This window comes from Bufo gargarizans, chromosome 4 (assembly GCF_014858855.1).
Source record: "Bufo gargarizans isolate SCDJY-AF-19 chromosome 4, ASM1485885v1, whole genome shotgun sequence".
Taxonomy (NCBI): Eukaryota; Metazoa; Chordata; class Amphibia; order Anura; family Bufonidae; genus Bufo; species Bufo gargarizans.
Window position 1 is genome coordinate 109990277 of NC_058083.1, and position 25287 is coordinate 110015563.

At 44.4% G+C, this 25287-nt stretch overlaps 1 protein-coding gene across 3 annotated transcripts; it reads right to left on the bottom strand.

The window, feature by feature from the left end:
* Window positions 1–4377: 4377 nt before the first annotated feature.
* Window positions 4378–22168, bottom strand: MTERF4 (mitochondrial transcription termination factor 4). 3 transcript variants are annotated; one of them, XM_044291551.1, is made up of 5 exons: window positions 22048–22168; window positions 18853–18978; window positions 17845–18624; window positions 15836–16198; window positions 11060–14334 (listed from the first exon to the last, which is right to left on the bottom strand). In XM_044291551.1, exons 3-5 carry the CDS (start codon window positions 18602–18604, stop codon window positions 14330–14332), a joined length of 1128 nt encoding a protein of 375 aa, XP_044147486.1. In that variant the 5' UTR covers window positions 18605–18624; window positions 18853–18978; window positions 22048–22168; the 3' UTR covers window positions 11060–14329. The 3 variants fall into 3 exon arrangements, with proteins under 3 accessions (XP_044147488.1, XP_044147486.1, XP_044147487.1); XM_044291552.1 differs by having other exon boundaries at window positions 18849–18978; XM_044291553.1 differs by lacking the exons at window positions 11060–14334; window positions 15836–16198; window positions 17845–18624; window positions 18853–18978 and adding exons at window positions 4378–4905; window positions 8572–8756; window positions 10743–11049 and having other exon boundaries at window positions 22048–22155.
* Window positions 22169–25287: the final 3119 nt, after the last annotated feature.

Consider the following 25287-nt stretch of genomic DNA (forward strand, 5'->3'; position numbering starts at 1 on the left):
AATTCCTCCACTCCTGGATAGGTCTTCGTCAATAAGTGCCAGTGACTCCGGATTATTTTGTCAAAACCCACATTGTAGGGATGAAATGTATGTATGTCACTCTTGGTGATTTTCCATTAGTAGGAGAGTGTGTTGATCCATCTAGTTCTTTTTTGGCTTAATCTAAAATAGATGTGGGACATCCCCTCTCCTGAAATCTTTTTGTCATCATCTCCAGTCTCAGTATTTGTGTCTCTGGGTCTGTGACTACGCGTTTAACCCTTTGGTATTGAGACTTGGGTATAGCCTTTTTCAAAGATGGTGGGTGAGCACTAGTGAAATGGAGAATGCTATTCCTAGCAGTCTCTTTTCTATGGAGATCTGTGGACAGGCGACCATGCTGATTCCTTTATTACTCTAGTGTCCAATAAACCTACCATATTCACATCATAGACTAAAGTGAATCTCTAACCTTCGCAGGCAGTATTCAAATGGTCAAAGAAAGCCAGGAGGGATACGCAAAATATGTCATCTATAAATCTTTTCCAAATGAGGACATTCTCCCGGTATAAACAAGTGTTATATACATGTGTCTCTTCAAATGATTGATAATAAAATGGCTGCTCAACATTTCACATAGAAACAATAGAGCTGAGAAATGCGGATCATTCTAAATTGAAGTGGTATTATACCGACTATAAATGGAAAAATAGCTCTTTGCGCACATTTTTGATTAAACGTGCGCTGGGCCCATCTACCAGGCATCAAGGTGGTTTCTGTAGATTGGTACCTAACACTAATATACCGCCTCTCTTAAACTTACCTAAGCCTACACATTTTAAGGGCAGTGTAGGAACCAGCTACATTTATACTCTGCTCAGAAGTCCCAGGCAGATGGGCGTTGCTCAGTCTAAAAGAGGCGCTACCCTCAATATATACTACAAGAAAATGTATATTGAGGGTAGCAGCCTCTTTTAGACTGAGAAACGCCCACTTTTGGGAGAACATAGAATACCAGGGTAACTGGTGATTGATTTAGCAGAAAATTGCGCATCTGGTCATCTATAACACCTAGAACCACATAATGGCCTACCACCTTCATGATTTTTTTCATTAATCTGAAAAACAGGATCCCCCATGTAGGGATTCTAACATTTCAGTATCTGATAGCTGGCGCATAACCTCCCCTACGTACTTCGCTCTGTCCATCAAGACTATGGAACCCCCTTTGTCCGCAGGTTCCAAAATCAGACTTTTGTCCTCCATTAAGGTGCGAATCGCCCTCTTCTCTTGTGATTTCACATTCTGAATCATTCGTAGAGTCTATAAGTCCCTGGACCTCTTTAGTAACCAATTGTACATACAGTTGCAAGAAAAACTATGTGAACCCTTTGGAATGATACGGATTTCTGCACAAATTGGTCATAAAATGTGATCTGATCTTCATCTAAGTCACAACAATAGACAATCACAGTCTGCTTAACTAATAACACACAAATAATTAAATCTTACCATGTTTTTATTAAACACACCATGTAAACATTCACAGTGCAGGTGGAAAAAGTATGTGAACCCTTGGATTTAATAACTGGTTGAACCTCCTTTGGCAGCAATAACTTCAACCAAACGTTTCCTGTAGTTTCAGATCAGACGTGCACAACGGTCAGGAGTAATTCTTGACCATGCCTCTTTACAGAACTGTTTCAGTTCAGCAATATTCTTGGGATGTCTGGTGTGAATCGCTTTCTTGAGGTCATGCCACAGCATCTCAATCGGGTTGAGGTCAGGACTCTGACTGGGCCATTCCAGGAGGCGTATTTTTTTCTGTTTAAGCCATACTTCTATGCTTTGAGTCGTTGTCCTGTTGCAACACCCATCTTCTGTTGAGCTTCAGCTGGTGGACAGATGACCTTAAGTTCTCCTATGTCTTGATAAACTTAGTAATTGATTTTTCCTTCGATGATAGCAATCCGTCCAGGGATTGACGCAGCAAAGCAGCCCCAAACCATGATCCCCCACCACCATACTTCACAGTTGGGATGAGGTTTTGATGTTGGTGTGCTGTGCCTCTTTTTCGCCACATATAGTGTTGTGTTTCTTCCAAACAACTCAACTTTGGTTTCATCTGTCCACAGAACATTTTGCCAGGTGGCTCTTGTGCAAACTGTAAACGTGCAGCAGTGGCTTCCTCTGTGGTATCCTCCCATGAAATTCATTCTTGTTTAGTGTTATTGGTTTGATGTTACAAAAGTCTCTGGCATATGCTAAGTCTTTAGCTGACACTCTAGGATTCTTCTTCATCTCATTGAGCAGTCTGCGCTGTGCTCTTGCAGTCATCTTTACAGGATGGCCACTCCTAGGGAGAGTAGCACCAGTGCTGAACTTCCTCCATTTATAGACAATTTGTCTTACCGTGGACTGATGAACAGCAAGGCTTTTGGAGATACTTTTATAACTTTTTCCAGCTTTATGCAAGTCAACAATTCTTAATCGTAGGTCTTCTGAGAGCTCTTTTGTGCGAGGCATCATTCACATCAGGCAATGCTTCTTGTGAAACGCAAACCCAGAACTGGTGTCTTTTTTTAATAGGGCAGGGCAGCTGTAACCGACACCTCCAATCTCATCTCATTGATTGGACTCCAGTTGGCTGACACCTCACTCCAATTAGCTCTTGGAGAGGTCATTAGTCTAGGGGTTCACATACTTTTTCCACCTGCACTGTGAATGTCTACATGGTGTGTTCAATAAAAACATGGTAACATTTAATTATTTGTGTGTTATTAGTTTAAGCAGACTGCGATTGTCTATTGTTGTGACTTGATGAAGATCAGATCACATATTATGACCAATTTGTGCAGAAATCCATATCATTCCAAAGGGTTCACATACTTTGTCTTGCAACTGTATGTTTCAACCAGATGATAAACCTTTGGTGGCATGAAGGTACTCTTAATTCTCAAGCCCAAATCAGTCAAACATAATCTACCTTGTCTTCTATCAGTATTCACACCTTGCGGTTTCTCCCTTGGTTCAGAGAAATGAGCTTTCAATCTTATTTTCCGAAAAAACTGTTGCAAACGCACATTCAATTGAAAGCTATCAAAGCAGGTAGTGGGGCTAAAAGACAAACCTTTCTGTAGTGCTTTTATTTGGTTTGGGTCGAGACTTTTGGAGGACAGATTAATTATTAAAGATTGAGTCATACTTGTGAGCGGGTTTGTACCATCTGACTTTGTCCCGTCCCAGATGTTCCACCGGTGCTTGCGGCCCACCCTACGCCTCCTCCGTGCGGAGGTTTTTTCACTTGTGAATCTACTAATGTAATCTGTCTTATAAAATGCCCGTGCGGTTTATTATACATTGGAGAGACGATGCAGACAGTCAGAGATAGTCTTTGTAAGCACAAATCGACCATTAGGACATAGAACTTAATGCTACCCCTCCCTCACCATTTTGACGACCATAAACGCACTTTAGCACAACTTAGATTTCAGGCGCTAGAACAAAAAAAAGACGCTTTTTAAGAAGCTTTTACTGCGCAGGGAGGCATATTGGATCCATGTACTAGATACATTACATCCTAGGGGCCTCAATAGGGACTATGAAATTATACATTTCTGACTTCTCAGGTTTTCTTTGCCCATGTTCTCTGATGATTTTCTTTTTAGATTATATTTCCATAGACCATTGCTTCTCATTGAAGGATCCGAGTGGTGCCATATTAATATCTTTTGTTCATAAGTGGAATACTTTGTTTTAGAAGTGGAATATTATTTTTATTTCATTTTGATGTTTATCTTGTGTTATTCTCATGCTAGTTTGTTTTGAAGTGGATTAATTACCACCTGATTACCGCCCAGTTTGGGCGTCTGACGTCATTACATGTAGCTTAATCAACTTCCTTTATAGATCGTGTTCATATGTATGAGGATGTACCTGTTGATGAAGGCATATAGCCGTTGGGACATATGACTGAAAGAAATAAAGTATACACATTTATATGAAGGCACGGCTGCTGGGATTTTTCGTACAGTGCATGTGGGGTTCGCTCCTTCCCTTGGCAGTGTGCACAGACGAGCAAGTGCGTGCCGGCTTCGTTATTTATTCCAGAACCAGACTGGAAGCTGCAGATACATCCCACGGACAGGTGTGGAGCTGTTTCTGAAATAAAACAGCCATGTTTTTCTAATCCTTTACAACCCCTTCAAAGATTTAAATTCCCCGAGCATTGGAAGACTGGCAGATTTATAAAAAACAAAAAAAAAAAAAAAAAACTGTCTTTGTTGCCCCTAGCAACTAACCACCATAGATTTTTTTTATTTTTTTTTACAAAGGTTACACTGTGATTAGTTGCTATGGTAACAATGACTTTTTTTTCCTTTTTACACAGTTTCATAAATCTCCCCAAAGGTGTTTAGTCATAGAGGCACTCAAAAATTATTCTTTAAAGGCATAGCATAAAATATATTTAGGATGATTATTACAAAATTCATAGAAACAATAATGCTATTTTTTCTTGAGGTTAGGTTTTTCACTGTCAGCATTCTCTTCGTGGTCTTCATCTGCAGAGTCATCTTCACTATCTGAATCTTGCTCGTCATCGTCTTCATCACTACTTAGCTCATCTTCCGTGTCCTCCATCTGCTGTTCAGCTTCATGCTCTTCTCGCTCCAGAATTTTACGGAAAGTGTTGAATTCTTCCAATGTGGAGTGTGCTGTATGAGATAAGAAGTCTTCCTCTGCAAGCTGGATGACTTCCTTTAGTTTGGGGTTGGAAGTGGGACACACTCTTTTCTTGTTAGGTGGATAGAACTTGCCAAGACGTTCCAAGAATTGGTGACGAACTCTAATCTCATTAAGAGAGACTTGGAAAACTTGAGAAGAAATCATCTCTCCTTGGTTCCCTCCCATGCGAAAATATATGTACTATATAGGTGGAAAAAGAAATATCGCTAAGCAAAGATGCTTAAAGGGGTTTTCAGGATTTTAATATTGATGACGTATTCTCAGGATAGGTCATCAATATGAGCTCGACAGGGATCCGACACCCAGCACCCCCGCCGGCCAGCTGGTTGAAGAGAAGGTTGCATTCCGTGCAAGCGCAGCCTTCCCTTCATTGTTTACCTGCTCACCGTAGGCATCCCAGTGGTGAGCAGGTGTAACTACAAGCGTCCCATTCACTTCTATGTATACTACAGAGCCGTCCCATACAAGTGAATGGGATGGCTTCTTGTAATTACACCTGCTCACCACTGCGATGTCAATGGCGAGCAGGTAAACAAACAAGGGAAGGCTATGCTCACACGGAGTGCAGCCTTCGCTTCAACCAGCTGATCGGTAGGGGTATCGGACCCCCGCTGATCTGATATTGATGACCTATCCTAAGGATAGGTGATCAATAATAAAATCCGGAAAAACCCTGTTAAACAATACATTATCTGCAGTAGTAACTTACATACATTTATGACAGGATAAGCTATTGTGTGTATACATGAGGAATAACACTGTCTAACTATTACAGTATCTCCTCGCATTTTTGTAAATATTTTATTAGATCTTTTCATGGGACAACACTGAAGATATGACACTTGGATACAATGTAACGTAGTCAGTGTACAGCCTGTATAACAGTGTACATTTGGTGTGCCCTCAAAATAACTCAACACACAGCCATTAATGTCTAAACCGCTGGCAACAAAAGTGGGTACACCTCTAAGTGAAAATGGCCAAATTGTGCCCAAAGTGTCAATATTTTGTGTGGCCACCATTAATTTCCAGCACTGCTTTAACTCTCTAGAGCTTCACAGGTTGTCACTGGATTCCACTTCCACTCCTCCATGACGACATCACAGAGCTGAAGGATGTTCGAGACCTTGCTCTACTCCACCTTCCATTCCAGGATGCCCCACAGATACTCACTAGGGTTTAGGTCTGGAGACATGCTTGGCCAGTCCAGCTCCTTTACCCTGAGTTTCTTTAGCAAGGCAGTGGTTGTCTTGGAGGTGTGCTTGGGGTCATTGTCATGTTGGAATACTGCTCTGTGACCCAGTTTCCAAAGGAGGGGGATCATACTCTGCTTCAGTATATCACAGTACATTCATGGTTCCCACAATGAACTCTAGCTCCCCATACCCGTAGCACTCATGCAGCCCCAAACCATGACACTCTCCATGCTTGACTGTAGGCAAGACACACTTGTCTTTGTAGTCCACACCTGGTTGCCACCACACATGCTTGACGACATCTGAACCAAATAAGTTTATCTTGGTCTCATCAGACCACAGGACATGGTTTCAGTAATCCATGTCCTTAGTTTGCTTGTCTTCAGCAAACTGTCTGTGGGCTTTCTTGTGCATCATATTTAGAAGAGGCTTCCTTCTGGGACGACAGCCATGCAGACCAATTTGAGGCAGTGTGTGGCTAATGGTTTAAGCACTGAAACGCTGACCTGCCCACCACCACCACCACCCTTTTAACCTCTGCAGCAATGCTGGCAGCACTCATACTTTTATTTTGAAAAGACAACCTCTGGATATGAAACTGAGCACCTGCACTAAAAACTTCTTTGGTTGACCATTGCAAGGCCTGTTCTGGGTGGAACCTGTCTTGTTAAACTGCTGTATGGTCTTGGTCACCATGCTGCAGCTCAGTTTCAGGGTGTTGGCAATCTTCTTATAGCCTTGGCCATCTTTATGTAGAGCAACAATTCTTTTTTTCAGATCCTCAGAGTTCTTTGCCATGAGGAGCCATGCTGAACTTCCAGTGACCAGTATGATAGAGTGTGAGAATGATTACACCAAATTTAACACACCTGGCTCCCCATTCACACCTGAGACCTTGTAACACTAACGTGAAAATGTCTAATTGGGCACAATTTGGACATTTTCACTTAGGGGTGTACTCACTTTTGTTGCCAGCGGTTTAGACATTTATGGCTGTGTACTGAGTTATATTGAGGGCATCAAATGTACACTGTTATACAAGCTGTACACCGACTACTTTACATTGCATCAAGGTGTCATATCTTCAGTGTTGTTTCATAAAAAAAAAAAAAAAAATTATATATATATATATATATATATATATATATATATTTAACATTTTTTACAAAAATGTGAGGGGTGTACTCACTTTTGTGATATACTGTATATGACTTGTAGTCATCAGTTCTCTCTTATGCAGGCTCCATCACTAATTGTCAACTTTATCTGAGCTAGTTGAAGAAGACTAGCTGTTGTGATGTCTCCCATATACTGCACATGGCGAGAGATTCTACTCCCTAATTCCTCATGCACCTACATTCTGCATTCTATATTTTTCTCACTCATGTCAAAAGAAAAAGCTATTCTCGTTCTACAATTTGTGGAATGACAAATGATCAGGGCTGTGGAGTCGGTAGATAAATGCTCCGACTCAGACTCCTCCTCCTCAGTTTTTTGTACTTCCGACTCCCCGACTCCAACTCCTCTGTATTTAATATGCGAATGTATTTTATACATTCCTTGAAGGAAAGAAAGAAGTTCTTCTAAGCTCTTCTAGCACAGAGAGGTAGTTGGGCAGAAGCTGCTGCCTTCTCCTTTGTGTGCTGATCTTCTGCTGAAGACAGGGCAGTGGGAGGATCCAAGAAGGGACATTTATTTTAAAACATGATTTCCCTAGAAGAATCCCATAGTCATGTTTAAAGTTTAAGATAACATTCTGAGTTTACACGTTTTATAGCCTTAGCTGAATGACAGCAGTTTTTCCAATGGTTTACAGCAGGGATGTCAAACTCGTGGCCCTCCAGCTGTTGCAAAACTACAACTCCCATCATGCCTGGGCATACTACAGCTATCAGGGAATGATGGGAGTTGTAGTTTTGCAACATCTGGAGGGCCATGAGTTTGACATCCATGGTTTACAGCTTCAGTCTTGAACTATTGACCCTCCATTCCCTTCACTTATACAAGTGTCTCTAGTCCTGCAAAACACATATTTACTTAATCCCTTATCAGTGAGAGGCGAGGTAAACCATGGGCATTGTGTTCCCTGTAACATCAGAACACAACACAATGGAAAGTATATGTATTGCCACTCCTAATTGTGCATTGCGTGCCATATAGTGAAGCATATGAAAAGCATGCTTCTTCACATCACTGAACGCGTTTGTTTTGCGGTAATGTGACGCACTGCATGCATTGGCCTTTATTCTTACAGTAGAGAAGTCATTAATTATAACTGTTTATGAATTCGGACATTTAAACTTGCTTTTTTATTTTTTTATTCCAATTTAAATTTAGTAGGAGTCGGAGTCGGTTCATTTTTTGCCGACTCCGACTCCAGGTACCCAAAATTGACTCCGACTCCTCGACTCCGACTCCACAGCCCTGCAAATGATTCACAAAAAACAAGGATGTGTGCACGGCCCCATAGAAAGGAATATGCTTGTGTGCATAGAAACTGTAGACACAAAATGGTAGGATATTTTAATCAAGACTATTTGCTGAACACACAGAGGAACAACAGGGTTTGTTTGCAATGGAGCAATAAAAACATTGGTTGGACTTACATATCCTTTAATTTAAATCTTGAACAATAAATGTCTCCACTCACCTGAAACACATCTTCTAAATACCTAGGATCCTGAGTCAGGGTTTCTGGAGCAGTGTTTAAGATTTTCAGTACCTGCTGCGATGTAAATTGACATTTCATCTTGAGACACTGTGTTGCAGCTAGAAGACGGGAGCGTGGAACTAACAGAAGAGCTGAGCACCTTGACAAAGAGTTTTGAAGAGACCCTATGCAGAAACAAGAGCTCATGATCTTGAATAATAAAATCAGTGTACGTATACTTAAATTATAATGTACGTGCCTCGAGTATTCCAGGCCATTTGAGGGGGGAAAAAAAAAAATGGGTACAAGGAGGATTGTAATATTCTGTGTACCCTCATCCAACCAAACCACTATGATGGTGTGAGATACGTTTCCCTGACAATGACAACAGCTATATTTTCAATGTATTTCTAACTCAAACCATGGGTTTAACTGAGCCAAACCCACAGCATCATATGGTTCGAAGATGTTGTCAGATCAGGTCAGTTAAACCCACAGTCAGGCTGTATCACGAGAGTAAGGCCTCTTTCACACGACCGTTTAGGGACCTATTAGGGGCCGGCTGTTCCGTAAAAAATACGGAATGCACACGGACACCATCCATATTTTTTGCAGATCCGTTTTCTGCGGACCGCAAAATACATATTTCACACGACCGTATGTTTTTTTCAGTATTTTGCGGTCCGCTAAAAACGGATCCGCAAAAAAATACGGATGATGTCTGTGTGCATTCCGTTTTTTGCGGAACGGAACAGCTGGCCCCTGATAGAACAGTACTATCCTTGTCAGTTATGCGGACAATAATAGGATATGTTCTGTATTTGAAGGGAACAGAAATACGGAAATGGAAGGCATACGGAGTACCTTCCTTTTTTTTGCTGATCAATTGAAATGAATGGTTCCGTATATGGAACGCAAAAAAAAAAAAAAAAAAACGGAACGGAAAAAAAAATAAAAAGTTTGTGTGCAAGAGGCCTTACAAGCATTTCTGCCACAAATTTTTTTTCTAAATTATTCTACCCAAGGGTTGGATTTGAAAAACAGAGGCAAAAACGCTTCTAAAACCGCTTGAAATACTCCCCTAAAACCTCCACCAAAAACGATCTCTGTTCAGCTACCGATTTCTCCATGTGAACAAAGTCACAGGTAACCACCCATAAAACTTAACTTTTAATATCTATCTAAAATAGCTACAAACCCTAGGTTTCTGATATGGGATCGCCCCTATCCTATCGGGGCGGCCATTCCGTTTATTGGCAGGGCACAAACAGTGAGAGGGTCAGCTATAAGAAGAGCTATATATTAGGCCCAATCTCTGCCATTCCTAGCCCCAAAGCCAAGTATCAACCTAATGATATCTTGTTTTCTTATTTTACTGTTATGTGGTTTGTGTTGGAGGGTTTGTAGATAGATATTAAAAGTTAAGTTTTATGGGTGGTTACCTGCGACATTGTTAATTGGAATTTGCCACCCCAAACACACAAGACCAGCGGACGGGTTATTGTCTGAACTGTGAAACTCCATGTGAACAATGCAGTTTTGAATACCCAGAAAATTGGGGTATTCCAGACAGAAAGCAGTGGAGGGGAATCACCAGAACAGGCCGACTACATTCCCCCACCTGCAAAATCGTGATTACCAGGGGTCTCAACGGCACGGCAGTCGAATATACTTCCTACTCTCCATTCAAAGTATGTGGCAATGATACTGCGATGCACATCTAGGCACCTCACTGATGTCAGCTATGTAGGGGATAGAGGCCTCTGGCTGGAAATCTTAGGCTACTTTCACACTTGCGTTGTTAATTCCAGTATTGAGATCCGGCAGAGGATCTCAATACCAGAATGAAACCGATCCGTCACTAAATACATTAGGTGACGGATCCTCTTTTTTAGGCTCCATAAAAAAACTAATCCGTCACCATTGACTTACATTGTCTTCAGTGCCGGATCCGTTTTTTATGACCAGATAGCTCGCAGCGGTTTTGTTTCCGGTCACAAAACAGAATGCTGCCAGAACGGAAGACATCCTGATGCATCCTGAAGGGACCTCTTTCCATTCAGAATGCCTGAGGACTAAACGGAAATAGTTTTTTTTCCAGTATTGAGATCCACTCAATACCGGAAAACACCACAAGTGTGAAAGTAGCCTTACCTTTTAAGAAATCTTACCTTCTCCGAGGCCAAGGCTCCTCAGAGTGTCTACCCTGTCCCTCAGCTCCTGGTCTGTAATCTTTAAAAGCTCTGGTCTTTCTTCAAGTATTCTCAGTACTGTCCTGTGACTCAGTCCAATGAAAAATAGTTCCTTGATGTTGGGCATCTTGTGTGGAGGGCATCTCAAACGCTGGATCTTTTCAGCTTGCTCATCAGAGAAACCAAGGTCAAGAAGTGCCTGTCTAGCATTAGGAATACTGGACATACTCCTTAAACATAGACTGCTCCGACTGAAAGCAATAATGTGCCTCAGACTCAGGGACACCTACAAGGGTCATAAGACAGAGGAGTCAGATCAGATATAAAACACACTGAATCCTGCAAACGGTACAGTTTTAGGAAACTCAGGAAAAAAAATAAAAAATAAAAAATACCCTCCATCTCTTCATGGGCACCTCTAGTTAGCAGCCATATTCATTGGTAGAGAAGAAATATTACATTATTTACAGTTTTTAAGTGTTTAAGTGCAACTGTCGGGAAATGTAATCCTACATGGTGCCCATTGAAATAAATTAAAGACCATGTAATGTATAGATAGCAAGGCCAAGATTGCCAGACCAAGTGTCTTCCTTACTTGCAGTTCTCCACTCTGGCAAATAAAAACAAGTTTTCAAGCAGATGCCCCTCAATATGATGCCCATATACCGTAACAGGTAGTAGCTTAGGACGCCATTGATGGAGCGTCCCCTGCTTGGTACACCCATATAGGAAAAGAAATACTGGAACTTAATAAGGACTTGTCACCTCTCCTGACGTGACTGTTTTACTAACGATGTGCATTCCGTACAATTCTGTATCATTTATTCTTATAACTATTTTTGAACCATTCCTCTGTTATTGCTACTAGAAAGAGTTTATTAATGACTCTGCAGCCGGGTGTTACCAGTCGGGGGTCAGCACTGATTGGATAGCGTCAGACAATGCAATGGAAACACCCAGTTGCAGATTCATTAACTTCTTGCAGGAATAACTTAGGAACAGAAGAGACGCTCCATACTTATTACTGCATGGGGAATGGCAATAAGTACTCTTTAATTGGGGGGGGGATTGGCAATTTTTTACATTTTTATTTCTGTAAACTGTTAAGAGGTCTATGAAAATAATAAGCAAACTTACACTTACCTTCCCAGTCCCCTCCAGCGCCGCCGCTCCTTCCTCCTGCCTGGGCTGCAGGCAGTAATGTATTGCAGAGATCTCCCGTACACTGCCGAGGCCACAGCCTGGATGGGGCAGTATATGGGACGTAACCGCTGCACCTTGGGCAAGAGGAGACGCTGGATTGGAGGAGGCTGGGTAGGTGACTTTGCTTATCATTTTTGAAAGGTCCTTGCCCGTTTACTGAAATAAAAAAAATTACCTTGGACAAACCTTGTAAGGGCTAATACAATACGTCACATAAGTAAGGGTCCAAATATTGGGGCTCTACTACTGTCCAGCATCAACTAATTGTGAGATGTCCTTGCCAGCCCTGCAGAAAACATTTCAAAGAAGTAACTTTACATGGTCACAAGAAAAAGTTTCCTCTCTGTCACTTTCTAATGGGCTGCAATATGTCAAGGAGGTGACTATTATGACTCCTTATGGGAACCCCTCTTATAATTAAAGCATACGTATCAAGTGCAAGTTCTTAGGGTGCACTGGAGGAGCAAATGTCCGATACAATCACGTTGTGTATTTCCGAGGACAGAGGGACACTGTGGGATGTGTGCCGAACGACAGGCAACCAGACAACTGTTTACCAGCCGGGATGGCATCCATGTACTCATATGCTTGGAATACTTGGACGAAATATCAGCATTTCCATTTGGAGTCTTGTCAAGATATAAACATTTTTGTTAAAATTATTTTTTGCTTTTGCTACAAACATTATGGTCGCTTAGACAGGGCTAAATACACAGCGTCTGAATGGAGGGTGAGCTCATAACTGCTGCAAATAGACTTAATGAAGGTCGTCATTAGGCCAGCTCCCAGGAATAGTAGATGCCATGATGTTATTAATACCACAGGCGACATAAAAAGGGCACAATCTAAACGATGGGTACTCCATAGAGGGCATCGGGAAATTCGCAGTAAATAGGTGTCCTCTAGCTGGTCTCTTCTGATAAGTTCTACCCCTTAAAATGCCATTTCATGTGGCTCGTCTTTCTGAACTCCAGGAAAGCTGAATAAAAAGTCAGCTCCACTCTCGTCCTTGAGCTCTGCCTGGAGCTGGACTGGCATACAAAAGCTTCAAAAGGAAAACTTTAGACGGCAATGTAGAGCATCCAATAGGGTATTATGGTTACATTAAATTATCCCATAGCCACAGGACAGCGCTCGGCTATCTCCAGAATTCCCGTACAAAGGAATGGAGTGGCCGGATGCATGCCCAACCAACTGCTCCGTTCATTTCAGGGGGCTGCAGGGGGTACAGGGCCCCCATTCTTGTGACCAGTGAGGGTCCCAGCATGGTGTGCTGTCCGCATTTTTTTTGCGGACCCTTCGAAATGAATGGTTACGCATCCTATCTGCAAAAAAAAAAAATTAAAAAAATAAACTGAAAGGACACAAGAAACAACCTTGGTCTAAATCTTCAGGACCTGAGTGTTACAGGTGCCTGCTAAAAGAATGTATGTCAACAGTTTACACCATGCAAAACAGCTGATATCGCTTGGTAGAGAAGTGCAGAATAAACTTACCTTTCATGGCATTTTTATTATCAGGAGCAGTGTGAATATGAACTTTTATTCTGCCAAACTCTGATCCTGCAAGTTCCGTGGAGGCTGGGCTTCACTGTGATCTGCTCTCTCCAATAAGCAGTTTCACAGCCCCTTCCCTCTGGGTGACAGTTATATATCATCCAACCAGGGGGCCCACTACTTGTCAATGAAGGCAGAGAGGGGGCTGTGAAGCAGTTCAATGTACAGAGAACATCACAGTGAAGCTCTTCCTCCAGTGCACTTGCAGAAGCAGAATCTGGCACATGTTAATATTTACGCTAATCCTGATAAAAGCTCCATAAAAGGTTTGCTTGTCCTGTCCTCCCCAGCACAGTCTGCAGTTTTGCATTGTGAAAACTGTTGACAGACTCCCTTTAAAGCCAAGCAGGTTGGACAGCTCTGTGGCACCACTGAGAGGACTGCTGGATAATGTAGGGAGGACTACCTTAGTGGTGGAAACCCCATCCTCTTTTTGCCCAGGTCATGCAAATCTTGAGTATTAGGGCCCATGCCCATCAGCTGTAACAGATGAATTTTATGTGCCCATCCTAATAACTGTGTATTTTGTCCTCAGTAATAGCTACTACTGGGGGATGCGGGGACGAGCAGGAACATGGATTATCACACACATGCCACATGAATGCTCCTTTGCAGGAGAAATATAGCTCTGTGAATACATCCATTTTGTAATGAGACAGAACACTGATTCTAGAAAAAAAACATTTATTAACATGTAGAAGTAATAAAGCTTAATGTAATAAAAAGTACAAAAGAAAGGACACGCTATAGGTGGAGACCATGCATGGTGCAGGTGGCGGCGGCGATCTGTGCAGCATTGCCATCTGTTTAACCTGGAACATAAGAGAGATCCGCAGTTACATAAAATAGAATGATCACTAGACATCTACAGTAAACGGGGGTCATCAGTCTCCTGTTTCCTGATCCAGTATGAAACAGACAGGCTGGTCATTGGACTAAGGAAGTCTCTTGCGGTTTCATATAGCCTGTGGTTAGGGCTGCATGAGACCAACAGGTTCCCTTTAAATTGCAGTTCTGTGCTGTAAAACCAAGTTATGGAATTTCAGACAGTGGATGAAAGGATGTACACTATGGGGGGAAATTTATCACCCCTTCATTCCAGAATTCTGGCATCAAGAGTCACAAAATAGGGGCTTTGCGACTTACTATGTAGGTGGGAAAGTGGGCGTGGTTAGCTATGTTGAGCTTCACTGCAGATTTATCATTGAGAAAAAAATAATAATTTAAGAAGGGGGGGGTCATAAACTCGCTAGTGCAGTAGGAAAACTGGAGTAACAAATTTAACAAAGACCATGCGACATCAATGACATCGTTTGAAGGAATTGTTCAACAATTGAAGAAATGCAATAAATTGTTGTGATGTTAAAAAGAATCAAAAACATCAGCCATCGCTCGTCCTCATACTGTGGAGGTGATCACTGTATGTGACTGCAGCTCTTCACTAACGAGCAGCCGATTATCGGGAAGGAATCCTCCAAAAATGTATTTGCATCACAATTTTCTGACAGCCATAACAGAGCTGTATGAGGACTTGTTTTTTGGAGGACAAACTGTACTTTTTATTGGTACCACTTTCGAGGTACGTAAAACTTTTTCATCAGTTATTCAATATTTTTAGAAGGGACAAGGTGACAAAAAAAAATTAAAAAAAATTACAAAAAAGGCAAAATTATGGTTTTTTTCGTCATATCGTTTACCGCGCAGGAAAAATATGATGATACCTGATATTTTTTTGTTTGTTTATATGTAAAGTTGGCAAAAGAGGGTGAATGTAATTTTTAAATATTAGAAAAAAATTTTTTTCACTTTTTACTCAGTAACCTATAAAAAGGTATAACCTGTGATCGTCTGATGGCTTGTCCCATAAACCATAATAGAGAACTATTATGGTCTATGTGATATTTGTGGCCTGCCTGTGAAGCTGTGCCTCGTCCACTGCTTTAGAGGCAGTTTAGCACGACTGTCATGGTAACTGATCAGAGCCCAACGATTTCACTGCAAAGCCTCTGATCGGAAGCCTGAGGGGTTAAATGACCGGTTTCGACGATCCTAGTCATTTTGTCAGGGTTCCTGCTGTAATTACACAGCCGGCACCTGCCATGTACAGAGTGGGCTCAGCCAGGAGCTCGCTCCATACAAGCCCTTGCACATAATGCTGTACATGTACAGCATTATGTGTTAAGGGGTTAAGAATTACAACCAGATTTTCTACACATCACACTATAAGGAATGTTTGTACGGCTCACAAGACTACACAATTTACAGATGATAGGGGAAATCTCTCCCTATACATTCCAGGTACTGCAGTCTTACCAGAGAAGTATTCTGCCACCACTTTATCCCTCTGCGCAGTGCCCTCCATTGTGTCATCCTCCGTCGACTCATCTTTGATTGGAGGCCTGAGATCCTGAGCAAGGTCCACCTCAATATTTCTGACCACAGCGATATTGTGAATGATGCAGCACACAAGAATGATTTTGCTGACTTTCTCGGGGTTATATAGGAGAACCCCATTGGGATTGTCCAGACAGCGGAAGCGGCTTTTCAGAAGCTCAATAGTGCGCTCCACTACAGAATACGTTGTGTCGTGTGATAAGTTATAACCAACTTCTGGCTCCGTAGCCGGGCTCTCAAAGGGCGTGAGAAGCCATGGCTTAACGCTATATCCTGCATCTCCTGAAAGACAGGACATCATACAATCAGAACAAACAGACTGACCTGTTTCATGTGCGCTTGGCAGATGAAGCCATCTGTGTACGTGCTATGGTAATATGTGCCCGTATTGCTGAGAAAATGTATGTTTTAATTTATGCAAATGAGCCTCTAGGAGCAATGGGGGTGTTGCCGTTACTCCTAGAGGCTCTGCTCTATTTGCAACTGCTGCGCCTTCTGCACTTTAATTGACAGGGCCAGGCGCGATGTTGTTTTCATTGCCGGGCCCTGTCAATTAAAGTGCAGGAGGAGCGGCAGTTGCAGAGAGAGCAGAGCCTCTAGGTGTAATGGCAACGCCCCCATTGCTCCTAGAGGCTCATTTGCATATATTAAAAACTTTCATTTTTCTCAGCAGTGTGGGCACATATGTACATGGGACCAACACAGATGTCTTCAGCTGCCAAGCACACATGTAACAGGTCAGCCAGTGTCATGGGTACAAATCTGCTAAAAGGTGCTCTTTGAATATCAGACACCAAATAATTAGATACCTATATATCTCCCATGCAACACGTGCAACATTACTGAAGTATTTTACCCCATTACAAGTATTAGATCTGCACAGGTTTTCAGCCTCTGGATGTACAGAAGTGTTGTTCGCCACCAAGCAAGAATTGGGGAATTTGTATGTGTTACGTGCAGATTTTGCCGCAAATTCAATTTGCCACAGATTTCAACTTATGCACTGACAGGCTGAAAACCGTAAGAAAAATCTTCAGATTTACTGCCACAAGTGAAAACGGCCTACGTAAATAATTCTGCCGCAAGCACAATTCATTAGAATAAGCTACAATTTACACTGGGACTTCAGGCTGTAGAAGCTCCAAGCTTCTTTAATTGCCAAAAATGGGAACATAAGAGGGGAAAGCAACTTTTCCGAGTTTGGTTCGGTTCTCATTATTGGTAATTAAGGATAGACAGGAAGACGAAAAACTGTAACGCAAGTGTGCATGGAGCCTTAAAGGGATTGTCTAATGGGAGACCACACCCCTTTCAGATTGCAGTTGCCAAGGATGATCAGCTATTTGCCAGTATTACATGGCAACTCTTCAGAACAATGGCAATGACAAGTCCTCCAGAAGAGTAGCTACTCATACAGGCTCACAGGGTGGGTCCTAAACAGAGGCCCACCTTTCTATGATGTCCATATGCCCCCTATAAGAAAGGGGTGTTTTCATAAAACCTCTTTAACTCTTTAAGTAACTCGTTCCTGCATATAAAAACCCAACAGATTGACCACTAGGATCCCCACTAATCACAATAACTGGGGTCTCATACTGCCTTGCTTAAATGGCCTCAATTAATCTCTATGGGACTGCTTGAGAAAGCCAAGTCTAGCGCTCAGCTGTCCCATAGACTTTAAATGGTGGTGTGCATGCTCAATCAGTTCTCCCATTAAAATGCTGGACATGGGTCACCTTGTTCTCGCAAATTGGTGTGGGTCCAGTGGATAGGGAATAACTTGTAACCAGAGTACCCCTTTAAGTATATGTCCTACCTGATCTGTAGATAGCATCAACACTAGAAAATATCTACAAAGAACTGAAACTGTTCATCTGAAGCCGGTGTCAGACAGAACATTTCTAAATGCCCCAGTCCATTGTACATACCCAATAACCACCCGCTAAATTCTCCTTTTTCAAATCTTTCATGAATTTCAGACTGTTTCAGGACTGAGGAGTCATGCGTCGATCCAGGAAATGTCGAAACTACGTCCAAGATCCTCATGTCCGAGTCAGATACAATCTGCACATTGATGGAGTGATAGTGCTTCTTGTTCCGATACATCTGCTCCATCTCAGATGGTGGTGATATGGCTATATGTGTACAACCCACCGCACCCAAGACATCTGGAAACCCGCTGATGCCCTGGAAGCCTTGCTTGATGAGCTGTAAGTCGGTCTTATCGCTGGGGAACTTTATGAACTGGTCAGAGAGCTTCAGAATAGCGGATATGACCTCGGAAAGAGCGCGGCTGAAGGTGCTTTGGGTTATGCCTCCAGCCTCAGCCACAGTGCTCTGTAAGGAGCCGCTGGTGAAATAATGAAGAGCGCAGAGCAACTTCACAATCCCAGGAACAGCATTGCTTCTCTTCGTGGTGGAGATCAAGTCTTTCTTGATGAGTTCGTATAAAGACATAATGGCGTCCGAATTGAGGCGGTAGCGTTCTTTAATGTCGTGCTCGTCGATTTCAGACAGGCTAATTCTTACAGGGAATATTCTCCTCCGCCGTCGCCTTCTTCTTCTGTTCACATTATTACTGCTTACTCTGTACTGACGTGGTGGCGGCTCATAATGAACTTGCTCAACGAGCTGCTCACGGCGGGCTCTCATTCTTCTCAAAAGCAAATATGGCACCGTCAAGAACATGATGGACCATAAAGTGGATACTGTCGGGGTGGAGAAGACACACAGAACATAAGGAACCTAAGCAGAAGTATAATGAAATGTATATCTTACAGGGGTTCTTCAGCACTGCAGCAGACACCCTATGCCAGTACATGTCTACCAGTACAGAACATATCTCCACTGGAAGCTGCAGCACTGAACAGCCCCTTCAAGTATGGTGTCAGTGATGATACAATTTCACATTGTGTATAAAGAAACGACTTACTTACTACACAAGTGATGAAAGTCTTAATAGTCGAGACGAGTGAACATCAAAGTGGAGTGTCCCGATTAAAGACAGTGGATCCAGATGGCGTCCTTCATCCACAAGTGGAGCTGCAGAGAGGCTTCACGTTCTAAGGAAAGAGAGACACTTCCGGGAGTGACACCCTGGTGTGTATCAATACGCAATAAAGAGGCAATGACGCTTTTTTGTTGTTTTTTTAAGACAGATGAGAAAGGGAAAGTCTGTACAGCCATAACGAAGCACACAGAACACCCTAATTCCGGAAATCGCCAGTAATCACTATAAAAGGTAAGAAATATAGACGTGGATTTTATAGTTTACACGGGACAAGTCCTCCCAGCGGTAGGTGTTGTCTTACATGCTGCCCCATACAGGTCAACTAGAAAGATTTTCCTTGGGGAGGTGGGAAGGGAGTTGGGGGGGGGGGGGGGGGACTGGGAGATTTAATAAAGGTTTATTTGATGCAGTGTTATAGACGTGCTGATTTGGATAATGTATGATTGATTTTACTGTATTGATATATTATTGTCATATAATGTACGGTTAATCTGAATAATTGGCTGTATGTAAAACCTTTAATAAAAATGATCTGATAAAAAAATAATAAAAAAAATAAATAAAAAATTATTTTCCTTAAAGGGGTTCTTTGAGAGTAAAAAGAAAGCCATGTGACAAAAAAAAGAACCTATACTTACCTATCATACCCCCTCCTCCTCTCCAGCACCGCTCCTCCCTTTGTTTATTTGACTTCTGCAATGACATTCCCATTTATACCCGTGACTACTGCATTCTATCAATAGCCAGTGATTGGCTGCAGTGGTCACACGTTCTTGACGTGACATTACTGCTGCACCCAGGCCAACAGATCCTGACCGGGAGAACTGCCAGGTAAGTAATGATCACTCCTCTATTGCAGGCAGATTCCCTGTGTTGTCCGGTTTTCCCCTCTAAGCATGGGAAATTTCTGCAACATGTGAATGGTGTTTTCAGAATCCCATCCGCACGTAGTATACTGTAACTGGCTGCAGACTGCAAATCCACCTGCAATGAGCCTATAGAAACAGCCATTATGACTGCAGTAAGAGTACTTATGGGGATACCAGCTACCCATGTGAATATGGGGATACCAGCTACCCATGTGAATATGGGGATACCACAGCAAATCCACCATGGTTTATTGGGGTTTGTTTTTATGGCATCCATCATGCGGTAACTTTATTCTGCAAGTCAGCATGTTCACCAATTATATAATTATTTCTACTTTTGCACAATAAAAAGACTTATTTTTTAAAAATAATTTGCTCATGTGTTGTTGTATTCAAATATCCGTAAGATTTTTAGGTTTCCATCCACAGAGCTTGTTTTTTGCCAGACAAGATGTCGTTTTCATTGTTGTCCTATATATAGGACTTTTGGATCACTTTTTAAAGGGAGTCTGTCACTGGGATTTTGTGTATAGAGCGGAGGACATGAGTTACTAGATGTCCGCTAGCACATCTGCAATACCCAGTCCCTATAGCTCTGTGTGCTTTTATTGTGTAAAAAAACAAAACGATTTGATACATATGCAAATTAACCTGAGATGAGTCCTGTACGTGAGACGAGTCAGGGACAGGACACATCTCAGGGTAATTTGCCCTGAGCTATGGGGACTGGGTATTGCAGATGTGCTAGCGGCCATCTAGCAACCCATGTCCTCAGCTCTATACATCAAATCCCAGTGACAGGTTCCCTTTAAAGGGAACCTGTAACAAAAAAAAACGGATACTAAAACTGTTAATAGTACCTTATAGTGCTGCATAGTAGTTTCCTAATGCACTTTTTCATCGTTTAGCCGCATCTAGCCTCCTGGAGAAATCGATGTTTTATTCAGCCACTGCCCCCTGCTTCAAGTCAGGTTTGAAGGCAAAGGGGCAGCGGCCTAGGCGTCTCCAATCCTGCTCTCTCCGCCCCCCTGTATCTGCTACGTCAGGAACTCCCACAGAAATGAAGGGAGCGGCTGAGCACTTTCCCGATGCCTGCTTCATTTTGGGGGCTTCCAGTTCTCTTGATCGGTGGGGATCCTACCACTGTGCATGCTTACCCTATCACTCTATTCATTTTTGGAGGGCCCTGACGGACACAGGTTCTCTGTTCTCATGAATGGTGGGGGTCCCAGTAGTGCGACCCCCACTGATCTAATAGTTATCTCCTATCCTGTGTATAGGTGATAACTTCTCAGAACCGGAATACCCTGCAATCCTCTGATCTCCCACCAAGTAACCAGCTCCGCCCACTACATAATGAATCAGAGCAGCTGATCGGCATGGGCTCGGGGTGTTGGACCACCGCTGATCTGATTTTGATGATCTATTGTGTCAAAAATACTAGAAAACTGGAAAGCATCTGTCACCAGGTGTACAGCATTATATTTTACAAGATTACATTTCTTAATAAAACAGGGCTAAATACAAGGCTTCAGGATTCTGCCGGGCTCGCGGTACTGGGGGGCCACGGCGCCTGCCGGGCTCGCGGTACTGGGGGGCCACGGCGCCTGCCGGGCTCGCGGTACTGGGGGGCCACTGCGCCTGCCGGGCTCGCGGTACTGGGGGGCCACTGCGCCTGCCGGGCTCGCGGTACTGGGGGGCCACTGCGCCTGCCGGGCTCGCGGTACTGGGGGGCCACTGCGCCTGCCGGGCTCGCGGTACTGGGGGGCCACGGCGCCTGCCGGGCTCGCGGTACTGGGGGGCCACTGCGCCTGCCGGGCTCGCGGTACTGGGGGGCCACTGCGCCTGCCGGGCTCGCGGTACTGGGGGGCCACTGCGCCTGCCGGGCTCGCGGTACTGGGGGGCCACTGCGCCTGCCGGGCTCGCGGTACTGGGGGGCCACTGCGCCTGCCGGGCTCGCGGTACTGGGGGGCCACTGCGCCTGCCGGAGTTATGGTATGTATAGGCTCTGGGGTGGCTGTAATATAGCACTGTCCCTCTTTCTCTTTTATACACCATGGGAGATAAGAAATTGTATGATCACTCCTATTGTCCATATTACAAATGGCAATGACACAAGGATGTGACCGCACACAGCAGAAGAGCGGTCATGTGGAGCATATCCTCTACACCAGCCACGTATCCACCACAACCAATACACTAAAGCCTGCCCGATGGGGAACTACAAGTCCCAGCACATAAGTACAACTCACCATGGTCACAGGACTGACGCGCTCTTCCCTATGGGTAGCTTCTATCGCTCTCTCTCCTCTAGAATGCGAAACATAGGACAATGCTAAAGGACCTTTGACGATGTCACGAGCACGTGGTCAGTCACATGACTGGGAGGTGTCAGCCTCTTCATAATCAGAAGGGGAGCGACTGTGGGGATGTCACGTGACATGCTAATCAGAAGCGCGCCCTCTCCAGTTATATGTTGTGTGCACTGTGCAGAGGAGAGGACGTTACCGTGTATATGTGCGTGCAGGGAGGACATGTCTGTGTGACTGTAGGTGCGTGCAGATAGGACATGTCTATGTGAATGTAGGTGCGTGCAGGGAGGACATGTCTATGTGAATGTAGGTGTGTGCAGGGAGGACATGTCTATGTGAATGTAGGTGTGTGCAGGGAGGACATGTCTATGTGAATGTAGGTGCGTGCAGGGAGGACATGTCTATGTGAATGTAGGTGCGTGCAGGGAGGACATGTCTATGTGAATGTAGGTGTGTGCAGGGAGGACATGTCTATGTGAATGTAGGTGTGTGCAGGGAGGACATGTCTATGTGAATGTAGGTGCGTGCAGGGAGGACATGTCTAGGTGAATGTAGGTGTGTGCTGCATTCATATGCCCTGAGCTGTAATAAAACGGATGTAACTACATTTGATATATTCTTTCCTTCTTTCACACGTATGCAAATATTTTCATATCTGCCACTATTGGCTTCCATCGTGACAAGAATATTTCTGTATTACTATACACATTCTATATTTTTGTGGCTTCCTGTTTTTTAGCGGTATATGCTTTTCTGTACACGTTTTTGGGTGTTATTCTCCAATCTCTTTGTGATTCCCAAAAAAGAGGCGAGGGTCCATCCCGTTCTGGACCTCAAGGTGCTCAACAGTTTCCTTTGCGCCCCCAGCTTCCGGATGGAGTCCCTGAGGTCGGTCATTGCATCCATCTAACCGGGGGAGTACCTGTCCTCGATAGACATCAAGGATGCTTATCTTCACGTGCCCATCTGCATCAGTATTAGAGGTTTCTCCGGTTCACAGTGGGTCCGTTTCACTACCAGTTTGTAGCCCCCCCCCCGTTGGGCCTTGTCACGGCTCCCAGGGTCCTTATGAAAGTTCTGTCGGCAGTCATGGCCCTGCTCCATGCCAGGGGGATCGTAGCGATCCCTTAGACGACATCCTGGTGAAGGGTCCGTCGTTCGTCGGACACCCTGGAGCGCTTCGGATGGATCCTGAACATGCAGATATCTTGTCTTTCTCCATTGCAGCGGTTGACTTATCTGGGCATGGTACTCAACACATTTCAGGCAAAGGTGTTCTTGCCTACGGAGAAGCTATCCGCTCTCTGTCTTCAGATTCTCCCCTTGTTACGGCCAGGTCCGGTTCCCATTTGTGGCTGCATGCGGGCTCTGGGTCACATGGTCTCTGCCTTCAAAGCAGTTCCCTATGCTTAACTCCATACCAGAACGCTTCAGCGAGCCATTCTGTCCAGCTGGGATCGCTCCCCAGCCTCTCTGTATCGGCCCATGCATCTCCCTGCCCCTGCCAGGCCCTCAGATGGTTGGTCTCCAATGTTGAAGTTGGGCCGCTCGTTACTTTCTGTCCGTTAGAAGGTGGTAACAGTGGACGCAAGCCTTGGGGGGGGGGGGGGGGGGAGTGTTGGAAATTCTCTCTGTTCAAGGGGGTATGGGAGCGCTCCCTTCCAATCAATTTTTTGGAGTTGAGGGCGATTCGGCTCTCACTGCGGAATTGGAGTGATCATCTCAGGGGTCATCCGGTTCGGGTTCAGTCCGACAACTCCACGGCAGTGGCGTACCTCAATCGCCAGGGCGGCACTCGGGAGCACGGCAGCCATGGTGAAGACGGCGCTAATTCTCAGCTGGGCGGAGAAACGTGCCGGCACTATCGGCAGTTCACATCCCCGGCGTCGACAGCTGGATCGCAGACTTTCTTAGCAGGGAGAGTCTCGATCCCGGCTAGTGGGCTCTTCACCCGCAGGTCTTTCAAGCCATCTGCGAGCAGTGGGGTTGGCCAGATGTGGATCTCATGGCCTCACGCTTCAACAACGAGGTCGAGGACTTCGTAGCGCAGTCCAGGGACCCCATTGCCCTGGAGTGCGACGTGCTGGTAATTCCGTGGAGTCGGTTCACGTTTCCTTACGTGTTCCCGCCTCTTCCTCTCATACCGCATCTCCTCCGAAAGATCAGGTCCGAGGGACTGCCGTCATTCTCGTGGCCCCAGATTGGCTATGCTGGGTGTCGCATGTGTCTTTAGTCTCCCTTCTCGACGACGAACCTTGGCGTCTTCCTCTTCAGGAGGACCTGCTGTGGCTGGGGCCGATCTTCCACCCAAATTTAGGGTCATTACATTTAACGGCATGGCTGTTGAATTCGCCATACTGAAGGCCCATGGTTTTTCGGATGCGGTGGTCCAGACCATGATCGGGCCAGGAAGCAATAGTCTTCCAGAATTTACCACCTGACCTGGAAGTCCTACTTTAGTTGGTGCGAGCAGCATCATCTTCCTCCAGTTCAGTTCTCTTTGCCGCGACTCTTGGCTTTCCTGCAATCGGGCATGGATTTGGGGCTGGCTCTCAGCTTCCTCAAGGGGCAAGTGTCGGCTCTCAATTCTTTTTCAAAGGTATTTAGCTTCACTTTCGGCGGTTCGGACGTTTCTGCAGGGGGTGGCACATGCTGTGCCGCCTTTCCGTTCTCAGTTGGATCCTTGGGATCTTAATCTAGTGCCTGAATGCAATCCAATCTTCTTGAGCCCTTGCAGCAGGTGTCGCCTGGCTTCCTGTCTTACAAGGTGGCGTTTCTGGCTTCCTGTCTTACAAGGTGGCGTTTTTGGTGGCAATCACGTCCATCCGTAGGGTGTCAGAACTCTCGGCTCTTTCATGTCGGTCGCCTTTCCTGATCCTCCATCAGGATAAGGTGGTCCTTTGCCCTGTGCAGTCGTTCCTGCTGAAGGTGGTGTTGGAATTCCATCTAAATGAGATTATCCTCCCTTCATTTTGTCCGGAACAGTCTCATCCTCGGGAGCAGTCGCTCCATACCCTGGATTTGGCACGAGCCGTTCAAGTCTATCTGTCAAAGACGGCATCTTTCCAGCGGACGGATTCCCTGTTAGTGATTCCAGAGGGGTCGAGAAGAGGGCTGATGTCGTCGAAGGCTTCCATTTCCCGATGGATTCGTTTGGCCATTGTCGAAGCGTACCGCGTT

Excerpts from the sequence above, each read along its gene's own strand:
- MTERF4 (XM_044291551.1), bottom strand. The coding sequence starts at position 18,604 with ATGTTCTTGACGGTGCCATATTTGCTTTTGAGAAGAATGAGAGCCCGC. Across the intron at positions 16,199-17,844 it reads ATTTAGCGGGTGGTTATTGG|GAGATGCAGGATATAGCGTT; the intron begins GTATGTACAATG and ends CCTGTCTTTCAG.